This window comes from Guillardia theta (genome assembly GCF_000315625.1).
Source record: "Guillardia theta CCMP2712 unplaced genomic scaffold GUITHscaffold_32, whole genome shotgun sequence".
NCBI classification, from domain to species: domain Eukaryota; class Cryptophyceae; order Pyrenomonadales; family Geminigeraceae; genus Guillardia; species Guillardia theta.
In genome coordinates, this window is record NW_005434642.1 from 512,239 (window position 1) to 524,590 (window position 12,352).

General features: G+C 51.3%; 5 protein-coding genes across 5 annotated transcripts; 3 read left to right on the top strand and 2 right to left on the bottom strand.

Annotated features, from left to right (window-relative positions):
- Positions 1-87: 87 nt before the first annotated feature.
- On the top strand, positions 88-2,059 carry GUITHDRAFT_70791 (hypothetical protein; the record flags this gene model as incomplete). The annotated part of the gene is made up of 9 exons (XM_005833031.1): positions 88-360; positions 523-579; positions 680-799; positions 843-884; positions 1,025-1,077; positions 1,303-1,433; positions 1,577-1,632; positions 1,778-1,898; positions 1,968-2,059. Coding segments are annotated over 9 exons (945 nt in total), but the record flags the coding sequence as incomplete, so codon positions are not given.
- Positions 2,060-2,273: 214 nt separating this feature from the next.
- Positions 2,274-5,736, bottom strand: GUITHDRAFT_163104 (hypothetical protein). Its single transcript, XM_005833032.1, has 18 exons — positions 5,526-5,736; positions 5,166-5,310; positions 5,004-5,105; positions 4,876-4,956; positions 4,704-4,826; positions 4,603-4,655; positions 4,487-4,554; positions 4,266-4,294; positions 4,107-4,145; positions 3,716-3,792; positions 3,616-3,665; positions 3,502-3,561; positions 3,367-3,437; positions 3,258-3,317; positions 2,996-3,211; positions 2,896-2,945; positions 2,497-2,612; positions 2,274-2,448 (listed from the first exon to the last, which is right to left on the bottom strand). The coding sequence occupies exons 1-18, from the start codon at positions 5,699-5,701 to the stop codon at positions 2,408-2,410; spliced, it is 1,557 nt and encodes a 518-aa protein (XP_005833089.1). The 5' UTR covers positions 5,702-5,736; the 3' UTR covers positions 2,274-2,407.
- Positions 5,737-7,665: 1,929 nt separating this feature from the next.
- GUITHDRAFT_70870 (hypothetical protein) lies at positions 7,666-8,228 on the top strand (the record flags this gene model as incomplete). The annotated part of the gene is made up of 4 exons (XM_005833033.1): positions 7,666-7,899; positions 7,950-7,988; positions 8,044-8,110; positions 8,161-8,228. The coding sequence occupies 4 exons, from the start codon at positions 7,666-7,668 to the stop codon at positions 8,226-8,228; spliced, it is 408 nt and encodes a 135-aa protein (XP_005833090.1).
- Positions 8,229-10,042: 1,814 nt separating this feature from the next.
- On the top strand, positions 10,043-10,510 carry GUITHDRAFT_108145 (hypothetical protein; the record flags this gene model as incomplete). The annotated part of the gene is made up of 3 exons (XM_005833034.1): positions 10,043-10,235; positions 10,340-10,393; positions 10,446-10,510. 3 exons carry the CDS (start codon positions 10,043-10,045, stop codon positions 10,508-10,510), a joined length of 312 nt encoding a protein of 103 aa, XP_005833091.1.
- Positions 10,511-10,530: 20 nt separating this feature from the next.
- On the bottom strand, positions 10,531-11,346 carry GUITHDRAFT_152525 (hypothetical protein). Its single transcript, XM_005833035.1, has 3 exons — positions 11,330-11,346; positions 10,948-11,070; positions 10,531-10,900 (listed from the first exon to the last, which is right to left on the bottom strand). The coding sequence occupies exons 1-3, from the start codon at positions 11,336-11,338 to the stop codon at positions 10,664-10,666; spliced, it is 369 nt and encodes a 122-aa protein (XP_005833092.1). The 5' UTR covers positions 11,339-11,346; the 3' UTR covers positions 10,531-10,663.
- Between the last annotated feature and the right edge of the window lie 1,006 nt (positions 11,347-12,352).

The window sequence follows — 12,352 nt, forward strand, 5'->3', positions numbered from 1 at the left end:
ACGAAGGGGACAGAGAAATTTTTCGAGTTCGATCGCACGTTTGGCCCCAACTCAACGCAGGAGCAGGCAAGAGGAAGAGAGGGGAGGATGGAAGGGTGGTGGAAGGAGAGAGGGGGACAAGGGGGGGATCAAGAAGTTGAAGGGGGGAGGGGAGCGAGCCTTGGGGAGTTGGGGGCCGGGGAGGGGAAGGGGGGGGGGGGGGGGGCAGAAGGGGGAGGGGGAGGAGGAGGAGGAGAAAGACTGACTGAAGGTCAGGTGTTCGAGGAGGTGGAGGCTTTGGTCACCTCCGTGCTGGACGGATACAACGTGTGCATCTTCGCGTATGGTCAGACGGGGTCAGGAAAGACTTTTACCATGGAGGTGAGGGATGAGGAAGAGAAGGAGGGGGGAGGAGAAGCTGTGGGAAGACCAGGAGAGGCAGCGAGGAGAGGAGGGGAGAGCAAGGGGGAGGGAGAGGAAAGGATGAGGATGAGGAGGATGAGGATGAAAGGAGGGATTATTCTTTTCTAAAGTTGTTGTCAGGGATCGAACCAGGAAAAAGGAATCAACCCAAGAACGCTTGCAAGATTGTTTGAGATGGTGCCGCCACTGTTTTTGACCTCTTCCCCTTCCCCTTCCCCTGCCCTTGCCCTTTTCTCTCCCTTCCTCCTCCCCCCTCCTCTCACTGTCTCGCCTGCAGATCGCCAACAAGAGTCAGGACTTCACCTACACCGTCGAGTTCTCCATCCTCGAGATCTACAACGAGGAGATCAAGGATCTGCTGGAGCCCGGGGGTAACAAGAAGTTGGAAGTCAGACAGGTCACTTCCATTCCCCCACCGCCTCCCCCTTACCCTCCTACAGGGTCCCGATGGAAACTACGTACAAGATCTCTTTCTTGCTAGGGTATTTGCGTTGCCCCCTTTCCTGCTGCCATCCTCCTCCACCTCCTCCCCTATATCCTGCGCCTGCTCCTCCTGCTCCTTCCTGTCCTTCTCCTCCTCTTTCTCTGTCTCCAGTTCCTCGTCTCTTCTGATTGCTCGCAGGTCTCATCCTATGAAGAAGTTATCAAGTTGTGGAGCAAGGCGAGGGACAACAGGTTCACCTCTCCTCCCGCCCTTCCTTCTTCCCTTCCTCCCCCCCCCCCCTTCCTCTTTCTCTTGTCTCCTTGGCTTTCTCCTCGCTCTCTCCTCTCCCTCCTTCCTTCTCTGTTCTGCTCCTCTCCTTCGCCCTCCCTCCCTCATGTCAACCGACCCTCAAGCTCCTCCTCCCTCCATGTCCTTGTCTTCTCCTCCTCCACCACTTTCCTGCTCACTTCCTGCAGGACCACCTTCAACAACAACATCAACGAACACTCCTCCCGCTCTCACCTTGTACTCTCCGTGTACGCACGAGGAGAAAACCGTTCGACAGGAGTTCAGTCTTACGGCAAACTCCACCTCGTTGACCTCGCTGGTATGCCCCTCCCCCCCTTCCCCCCCTCCTCCCCCGCTTCCTCGTCCTCGTCCTCCCTTCCTCCTCCTTCTCCTGCTCCTCCCTTCCTCCTCCCCCTGCTCGTCCTCCATGTCAGCCTTGTCCTCCATCATTGCTTTTTTCAGGTTCAGAGAGGTTATCTCGTACGAACGCTACCGGCGATCGCCTGAAGGAAGCACAGGTTTCCTTCCAGCCTTCTGCTCCTCCTCCTCCTCATCATCCTTCTTCCTCCTTGCTCTGCTCCTGCTCCTCTTCCTCCCTGCACCTCTCTCTGCTCCTTTTTCTCCTCCTCCTCCTCCTCCTCCTCCTCCTCATCTTCATCTCAGAACATCAACAAGTCTCTCTCTGCCCTCGGCGACGTGATAGCAGCGGCGGCGGGCAAGCAGGGGCACATCCCCTACCGCAACTCTAAACTGACTCACGTCCTCCAAGACTCGCTCGGACAAGGTGAGACAACTGCTGATTCGCGCGTCCCTGACACCTCTCCTCCTCCTCCTCCTCCACCTCATCCTCCAGACTCCAAGACCCTCATGATCGTCCAAAGCTCCCCCCTCGTCCGCGACGTCGGCGAGTCCATCTGCTCTCTCCAGTTCGCCACCCGTGCAAGGTTCTCATACTCCTGCTCCTCCTTCCTGCTCATCCCATTCCTTCCTTCCTTCTCCTCCCTCCTCCTTTGCCCTCCTCCTGATCCAACTTGTAGATCCGTCGAGCTTGGCCAGGCGAAGAAGCATGTTGTTCCTGGTAAGGGTTTGGAGGAGGAGGAGGAGGAGGAGGCTGACATGATGCCGAAGGACGGAAGAAGTGAAAAACACGCTGCGAGCTGGTCGGTAGCTAGAAAGTTCCTCAACAAAACAAACAAACAAAACAATAAATTATTTTTTCCTCCGCCGTTCTTCTCCATTGCTCTTTCCTCGTCTTCATCTCTCCTTTCATCTTCTTCATGTACAAGTTTCGCATCACTCGTCTGCCTTCATCGCGGCATTCGAGGAAGCATGATCTACTCAGCGTCAGCTCCCTCCCCCCCACTCTCCACAACTTCTCTTACCGCTGCCCATCAACTTCACCATCGTTGTCGACATGTCCGAGCTCTCCATCTTTGCGCTACTGGCCAGTCGCTTCATTGCATCGGCCAGCGGAGTGTGAAACCCGATCTTGCCGCACCTGAAGTCAAGCACCAGGATCAGGGTGAGCGAGGACGAGGAGGGAAGGGGGAAGTTGACAAGTGAAGGTTGAAGAGCAGAGGGTGACATGGGAAGGCAGGCAGGCAGTGAGAGTGGAAGGAAGCAGGGAGAGCGGGAGGGGAGGAACCAAGGAAGGAGGAAGGAAAGGGAGTGGGGGAGAGGGAGAGAGAGAGGGAGAAGGTGGGGGGAGAGGGAGAGGGAGAGGGAGAGGGAGGGGGAGGGGGACGGGGGATGAGAGACAAGGCATGAGGTTTCAGCATCACTTAAGAAGAGTCTCCGTGTCGACGTCTGGGTCTGAGGCGAGCAATTCCTTCTGTCGCATAGAAATGAGATGGAGGCAACAAGCAGACATGTCAGGACTACCAACACTTGCCGTAGCTCCTCGTGAAGCACCTCCTTCTCCTCCTTCTCCTCCTCCACTTGATCTTTAGTGGCTACATCGAGTAGTTGCAGGAAGGAGACAAGCACCCCACAGCAGACTTTTGCAATAGAGGATGTCTTGACAACCAAGGCGCACGAGCTTGTCCTCAAGGATTGAAGTTTCGATGCATCTCCGGTTGTGTTCGATTCATTTGTATGCTGCAGCACGATTACCGCTGTATGTCACACTGCTCCACTCCTGCACCTTCGATATGTGCCCGTGCAATCTTCTCGCTATCACCGTCAACCTCCTGCCCTCCTCCAACTGCGAAACTATCAGCACCTTTGTTGCACTCCAAGCATCAATCGAGTGCCTGAAGGATCAGCGAAGATGGCGGGACATACAAGGACAAGAGCTGATCGAATTTCTTTGTATCTGCCTGATCTGAAGTTCCAAAAGTAGCAAAACATCATCAAATAGGAAACAATAACAGCGAAATAAAGATTGCCTGTCGCAATTGTGTTCAACATATACTCTAACACCATCAACCTCGCTGGATTGCATTCTCCTGTACCTCGTTATCACTGACGATGTCCAGGGTCAAAGACTGTTAAGGGAATACCAACGGTTTTGACGAAGATTTCCTCAAAGTCCTCTGGATCACCTTCTTCTCTGCATTTCTTTGGGATCAGGAAAGTTCAAAGTCATCAATCATGGTGCACCTTATGATGTCGTCTACTAGACTGACCAAGAGTGACGGATAAAATTCATTCAAGATCTTCTGACATTCCTTGTCAACCTGTGTCGAAGTTCTCAGCTTCGCGAAACTGCGTGCATTGAATCAAACAGGACCGGGGAAGCTTTATCGCCCTTCTTGGTCAAGTGAGGGAGACTGATGCTCGGGAGGGTGTGCAGCTCATCATTTGTGGACAGACAAATAAATCTCGTTGCCAACCGAAGCACCTAGAACGATCATAAGTCCTTCCCATCGGAGGAAGCATCTTGAATCCTGCCCCTGCCCCTGCCCCTGCCCCTGCCCCTGTCCTCCTGCCTTTCCTGTTTCTTGGGCTCTCTGATCTTTCATGGATGTTGCTCTCTTGTTCGACGAATTACCTTGTCGTCCTTTGGAATGCCTTCTTCCTCAGCAACTCGCTTGCAAGCAGTCATGATGGTATTGGAGAGGAGGCATGAGAATTCAGGAGTCTAAGCAACAAATGACTATCAGCTAGAGCAGACCAGAAGGAAGATTTCCAAAGAGAATAAAAATCTCACTCGTAGCAACATGGAGGCCAGCAACGGATCTGAACGCTCGATCAAAGGCTCCATGTCACTCATCAACTTCAAAACGTCCTTCCAGAAGCAGTCATACTATCTCTTCTTCCAATCCAAGGGGACACCTTTTCTTTGCTCGAATTTGAAATCAGATTGCAAAGGCGGAAAGTAGCATCTGGGAGGCTGCTTAAAACACCATACGGAACATGCCCACACAATACCAGTCTCTGCGACATGCCTGACTCCGGACTCGTGGACTGCTAATGGAAGGTGAAGACGCAATGTAGACCTGTTAGCAACAATCAATTTGCCATCATAGAAACGAAGCGCTCTATACAAATAAGAGGTTAACGGGTTTGTGCGATACTCGACTTCAATAATCTTCAATGCCTACATATATGTTCAGAAGATCTCAACATCACTATCTTCACCTCCCACCTGTGTATATAATTCTTGGAAATCCCCAAGGATGGCGACCATCTCTTGCAAAACCTTGCTTGCAGCTCTTGCTTTCTTCTGATTTGTGCTAACGTTTGATAATCCATTCACCACGCCCAGAGTCTATGTAGATTCGGCAATCAAGATGAAATTTGTGTTAGGTTTGCAACACCTTTGATTGCATGCGATATGAATTTAGAAGTCCATTGAATTCTTTACGAAACAGTGCTTTGTCCGGTTCATTGGCCCACACCTACTCATTCCATGCATCAAACATGTACTACACTTCGTTTTCACGACCTGTCGCCTTACTGACAACGGCAATTCTTTCACCAGGTCTGGACTCTGTGCTAGAGTGACCAGATATGACACGGGCACTTTGTTCAAATTCGAGAAAAGTGTCTGGACCGCAAGCGTCAGCCTCCCCTCCCCTCTCCCCTCCTCATCAACACAATAGAGTACCAGAGGGATATCCCTGAGCTCTGGAATGGATATGTAGGGAAAGCACTTCTCAAGCAGGGCAAGCTTCTTCTCTGTCGACATGCTCTCAACTTTCGAGAGCAGTCGATCTTTCAGCCGAGTAAGAATTTCCTTGTGCTGCTCGGCGCTGCAACAACAAGATTCAAACGAGAAACAAGATTCAAACGAGAAACAAGATTCAAAAGAGAAACAAGATTCAAAGGAGAAACAAGATTCAAACGAGAAACAAGATTCAAAGGAGAAACAAGATTCAAAGGAGAAACAAGATTCAAACGAGAAACAAGATTCAAAGGAGAGACGTCTGAGTACACAGCGACATGCAACCATCCTCATGGGACCCACCGGGAGATACCCATGAGATCCAGCCATTCCTGAGCAGGAGAGCAGGAGGGAGTTTGCAGTGAATTCTCTGAAACGAAGTTCTTGATGGCCGTCCTTGGATCCTTCGCTGTTGCCAGGCATTCTCTCAACGCATTTCCGCCCTGTACACCCACCGGGCGAAGGTCCTTCCCTTGCATGGCAAACTCTTGCAACGATCCAACGCAATTATCCTAACAAAACCGAGGATCAGATCAGACTACATAAAGGCATTCTAGGAGACAAGACCAAAACGTACACCACCACAAAGATCTCTCAATCTCCCCATCCCCACCTGGTTTCCACCTTTGTTACTTCTCCTCCCCCCTTGCCTCCTGCCTTCCTCTACAGACCGCTGACTCTACCATCCCAGCTTCTCTTCAGTCTTTCTCGCGTCCTGCCATCTCCTACATCCTTTTCTCGTTCCACATCTGCCGCTCATCGCCCGTCGCCATCACCCCCCGCCTCCCGGCTATGCTCAAGTTTCATCGTGGAATGCGCGGGAAATGAAAACCCCTCATCCCCACTCCTCCTAGCACTGAGAACTGAATCGGACTACAGCGGCGGCGCGGCGGCCCGGTGACTCAGGGCCGAGTGGGCATTCCGACTCCGGACCCGGCGCCGGGCGTCCGACCGTGGCCCCCCGGGAGTACGAGCCCGGTCACCGTCTTGCCAGTGCGGACGGTGTCGGATTTTTTACTCAAAGTTAAGTTAAAAATCAGTACGAGGACCAATCAGGAGAGTCGAGGAGGCTTGACCCTGACACTGTCGCACAGGCCAAACGGCGAGAAGAGAAAAGACAGCGAGAACCAAACCTAAACCTGCCGATCGGACTCTGTGATCACTCTGAGGGGGGTCCGGCCCGGCCGGGCTGGCGCGGACTGAGTCGGCCCGGACGGTCGGGCCCGCCCGGGCACTCAGCCGGCCTGCCAGTGCGAACCGTAACTTGATTACGAGCAACGAGCCTCTAAGAGGCCTTCTCTTTTACTCAAAGTTAAGTTAAAAAATGAATGACTCACCTCAGTACTGGCAAAGATACGCTGGGTGACGGACGACTCGCCGCCCGGCTCAGCGCCATTGAGGGGGTGGGTTGTTAGTAAAGCCTATCACTGCTCAGGGGTGGGGGTGGTACCGGGTTCGTAGGTGTCTGTAAGGCTTCCGTGTATTCGGAGATGGTTGGCATGGCGAAGGGGTGGGGGGGTGGGGAGGGGTCAGTCCTTAGCATCAGAGGAGTCACTGTTGGGGCATTAATGAAGGGTGGGTGGTACTACCCACCCTCGTTATTTACATATGTTGACAAGAGAGTCAAAGCCTTCAAGCCAGGGGGTTACCTTGATCGCATCCTAAGGGGGGGGTAGTCTAACCCTCGGCTCGAACGCCCATGGTGGTAATTGCGAGGATATGTTGGGGGTGGAGGACGGAAATTCAAGGGGGTGGTCATATCCCGAAGGCAGAACTCGGGAGGGGTGGGGGGGGTGGAGATCCCTCTGCATGGCTGGGGAAGAGGGGGGTGGAGGTCATCGCATACTGACTCGGGGCGCGGCGCGCGTGGGCAATGCGGCGGCACAGTATGAGCGAAGTGGGAGGGGGAAGAGGCGCGGTGCCCCCCCAGGCGCTCATGAGCAAGATCAGGATAAGCCCCTCGGAAGATGCTCCCGTTGCAAGCGGAAGGGCAGGCGATGACGTTGAATGGGGTCAACCAGAGAAGGCGATTCGATACACCTATGACGAAGAGCTGGAGGAGTGGGAGACACGGAGAGTATACATCATTCTGTCAGAGAAGCCCTTTGCCAAGGGTGGAGCGAGGGTTTGTTACAAAGCAAGACAGCTTCACCGTGATGGCACCACAACGCTTTCGGTACGCATGACTGCTTGTTGCACCTCAATGTAGGGTCGTAAGCAGAAGACTTGTTTCTGGTCTTGATTTTCCTAATTCTTGATCTTGATCTTGTCTTGATCTTCCATGTGTCGTTGTTTTGACTATGATATCATCCCCATTGGAATGTCCATACATGGTCGTAAACGATGCGTCTTCGCAGGTCGCGAAAATGTTTATGAAGGACCATCTTCCGGAAGATTATTTCAACGAATGCATGATTCAGGTCAGACAGCTGCCTATCGCTGAATGTCAAATCTTTGCCAACGACTAACACCGTTTGCACAGTTGCTGGCAAGGTCCTATGCTAAGACTTTCAATGAACTTGGATTGCAGAGGCAATTACAGTTCTTGCCGGTTGGTGTGTTCAAGCTCAGTGAAAGGGGTGGGGCACTGGTGAACATAGAGCCGATGCTTGAGGGAGACTATGTGAAGCACAATGACAATGACGGGCATGTCGATACGAATGACATGTATCCACAAGTAATTTGTTTAAACTTTGATCAACATGAGCTGATCTTCTTTCTTTACAGGCCTTCAGCCATTACACGTGGGAAGCAAGTGGAAAAAAAGTGATTAATCATTTGCGTCATCTATCAGTTGTTTGACAATCTCTTGATTTCGCAGTTATTAATTTGCGACATTCAAGGAGTTGGTGATTATTACACAGATCCTCAAATTCATTCCATTGATGGTACGGAGTTCGCTGCTTATTTGTTGTCTACCCTTTGATAGTTTTACAAGGGGAAGGGTTTGGAAGTGGAAATATGGGCCCAGAAGGAATTCGACGTTTCTTTTTGACTCACAAGTAGGCATTGTTTCTTTCTTGATTGATACTCATTCTGCGCAATAGGTGTAACAAAGTTTGTAAGTGGCTAGAGCTCGAACCTGTCAGCGACCCGCTCAAGAAGAGAGAAGAAAAGTCCAAATACAACATTCAAGAAAATTCCAAGTCCGATGGCTCAAAGAAGCCAGCGAAGTAAGCTTCTCAACATCGCCAAGTCACGTCTGAAATTCTTGCAGGTTGTGGTCATCTGGTGCTTCATATGCAGGTGCAATCATGCGGGCTATCAAGGTTCATTTCCTTTTACCGTCTTGTTCTCTGTGATATTCATTCTCGCAGTCCGCTGCTGCTCCTATGAGCCCTCGTGGCCGATCTCAGAGCCCAGAGGCGAGAGCCAGACCTGGTGACCATTCTCCACCCGGCTCGCCTCTTGGAAGAGAAGTGCGACTTCAGACGATTGAAGATGAACATGCAGAGGTGACATAATTGCTGAGGACGTTGCGTGTTTTCATTTTTTTGCTGCCTAGGAGGAGCATTCGGCTGCTGCCCCTGTCAAGTTTGATAGAAAGTATGTCTACTCTGATCTCGTCGTTGTGGACATGCATTCGATTGCCAATAATCCTATTTGCAGGAAATCTCGATCTGCAATGATGGGTAGACGTCCGGCTGTTCCCGGAACGATGATGACACATCGAGATGAAGATGATCAAGCAAATCATCATGCTGCATCTCTGCGATCTATGCCTGACACGTCCCGCAAATATTCAGAGGATTCAAGTGGCATTCTCAGACACAGTGCAGATTCGACCGATGGCGATGCTGCTCGCGGGGGCCGGCAACCGCAAAGATTAGTCAGGAGTAATTCCATCTCTGAGCGCAAATGAATTCAGCATTCTTCTTGGCCTGGCCCTCGTCATTTTTTTTGAAGCTTTGACTTTTCAAAACTTGAACGCTCTAACGCAGCCCAGCCACGCCGGCCCGGGGGGCCGCCGGCCGCTGCAAGGGCATCCGTCAGGCCCGGTCACCGCGCCCGGCGCACTGATCGGACTTTGAGTAAAATGATCGGACCGTATCGGACGCCGGCCGCCGGAGTCAATTTTCATTCGGGGCCCCGGTGACGGACTGGACTCCGTGCTCGCCTCAGTATCAAAGTTGTGGGAAAACCCGATGAAATGCCCGTGTAGGTGAAGCTGATGGCGAGCGAAGCGATGGGAAGGAGAGGATGAAGAGGAGGAGGAGGAGGAGGGGACGGGGAGGGAGAGACAGAATTAGGAGGAGGTTGAGGAGGAGGAGGAGTGGGGACTTCAAGCTCCATCCACCCCATTCATTGTTCCTATGTTGATTTCTTGCCGATGATGGTTGGAAATTCAATCCGGGAGATATTTCTGCACTTGTCAGAATTCATGTTCTCGTCTCCGGGCGATGAGTGAAACTGCTTCTGTTTTCAGAGTAAAAGTCGATTGGGGGGATCGTAAGGGGTTTTTGTGAATTGATGAGTCATAGGAGGATGCAAATTCATGTGAGCTAGGAGATTTTCTCTCGTTTTAACTTTCAAATGTGTGATACGATCTTTGGTTGTCCTTGTCAGCAGAAGCTGAACAATCTGTAGATGATCCTCATGTTTGAAGCAGAAGTGGATCCATCCATCGCAGTCATTGTTCCATGAACTAGACATCGACTCTTGAAGCCTTAGCATCTCTTCTCCAAACATCCATCTCTCAAGATGTTAGTTTGAACTTCCTTGCAGGTCGTAGGCAAAAGTCATTCTTGAGCAGCAACGATTTTCGACATTTTCGCTATACTGTACCGGCCGCTTGGATCGAGAAAGATCACGAGAGGATTATGAAACTTTTCAAGAGGATAGCCAAGGTTGCGACCAAGTCCAAGAAGGACAACACAGATGTCGTAGCTCCACTAGCAAAGCCAGCAAGTGAGCAAGATACTAAGGTTATCGCGAAACCATTGCCTTCCGGTGTGGTCGCAAGCGCGGTTGTGCAAGATGAAGAAACGAGACAAGATCCATCGGTGCAGCAAGGTGAGCAAGCGCCGAAGGTTCGGGAGGATGTAGATGTACCCACGAGCAGACAAGCCACACCAGCATCGACAACCAAACAGGACTTGACTGAAGAGCTTGAGCAGCTCAAGCAAAGAAACTTAGAGCTAAAACAGAAAAACAAGTTCTTGATCAACCTGGTATTTCTCAGCTTAATGCAAGCAGCCTTACTGACGATTTGACAGCTTGCAGTCTCAGAGTTGGATGAAGAGACATTAAGGAATGAACTGAAGCAGCTCCAAGGAGTGAAATCGTGAAATTCTGATCCGCAAAAGACCTCGTGTGCACACCGCAATTGTATTAATAAGGAAGAGAAGATCAATGGTTAGTCTTGCTTCTTGATGACGCATCTTAGATGTAAATTACAACTACACATTCCGCACTTCTTTGACGTCCTTGTCTCATCCGCTTCACGACCAGCTGAGGATGTTTCCGCTGCTCTTTCCTCCAGGAGCATGGTGCACCTTGACACTGGAGGCTCCGGTGTCACCGAAGCCCTTGGCGGGCTGCACGTTGGTGGCCTTGTTCTCAACTCCACACCCGATGCGGTTGTCAACGAACTCTCCCTTCCTTGCCGCACGAGCAGCAGGTGCCGCTGGCTCACTGGCCACAGACGAAGCGTTGGGGTCACGCTTCTTGATGGGAGCCTGGCGCCAAGATAAGCTCGATGCTTACAACCTCATCCTCCACTCACCGGAGCGGAATCATCTCCCCAGCCAAAGCTAGTGCCCATCGCGTTTCCTCCGCCAGGAGGAGCATGGAGGCGAGTGGAAGAGCGACCACTGCTGTGGTCGTGAATCAAATGTGCCTGGTTGATCTAGACGAGCGTGTCAGGTATGAGAAACATATAATGAAAGAGACATGGCAGAGTAACTATGTCTTCACAAACATGACAACGGAAGAGAATGGTGGTTGTGGTGGTGTTGGAAGGGTGATGATAATGAGAGATAGAAAGGAGAAGGGAGAGAAGGGAGGGAGGGAGTTAGAGGAATGAAGGAAGAGGAGGAAGTAGTTAGAGGAAGGAAGGAAGATGAGGATCATATCTCAAGGAGGAGAGCAGGACGTGTCGGATGTACCGATGCCATGAACGCGAACTAGCAGAATATCGTCGCTTGTCCGGTTTTGTAGGGTTTGAGCAGGGGAGAGTCGAGCTTTTCCGGGGAGAAAATAATTTAGAGATCACTGATATAGTTTATGAAATATATTTTGGAATTTTGAATATTAGCAGTAATATTTGAATATATATTGATAGATTCGTATATTGGAACCCTTTCATGGGAATATCACCTAAATCATTTGAACTATACCGGTGCAGGGCTTTGTCTCGCTCATCATTTTTGAAGTACCGGTATTTTACATGTGAATTCAGTAGGTACTGGTAGTCAATTTTAGTTTCTGGTACCCCCCTGTGGTTGCAGAAAGTTAACCAACGGCAGTCTCATATTTGAACGAGAGCATACCACATCCCCGCTCAGCCACCTTTTTACACGCCTTTTCAAAAACGTTCCTTTTCGGCGGCCCGGCCTGGACTATCATCAGTACTAGCGACTGATGTGAAAGATCGTCCGGGTTAAAAAAAGAACTTGCTTGAAACCCGGCCCTGACCCGCCCCCCCGGCCCGGGCCCACTGGGCCAGGGGGTGCGATGGCCGCCGCCCGGGCCGCTGCTCACTGCGGCCCCGCTGGAAACCGTTGAACATTCAAGTTACTGATAATGACTCACGGTGATGCGGCAGTGCGGCGCCGCGGTGACCGCTACTCGGCGCCGGGACTGTCGGCCCGGCGGCCACTGACTTCACAGAGTTAAAAACTTGCAGTGAGTTGCAGTTACGGTGAATCATTGCGGCTCAGTCATGTGAGGACTCAGGACTTGAAGAGTCGCTGTTGGATGTCCAACGGTATTAGTAATGTGATTGTTGACGTGACTTCAAGCCGTCCGTCACTAGGTCATGTTTTTCTTGGTGGTTGTCAGTGATACAGTAAGTTTGCAGCTGTTTCTGCACTTGTGGCATGTAGCACAAGAAACGACCGTTTGCAGCAAGATTTTTCAATTCAAACTGACAAAAGAAGCTCTGGGGGACGGAGGAGGAGGAGGAGGAG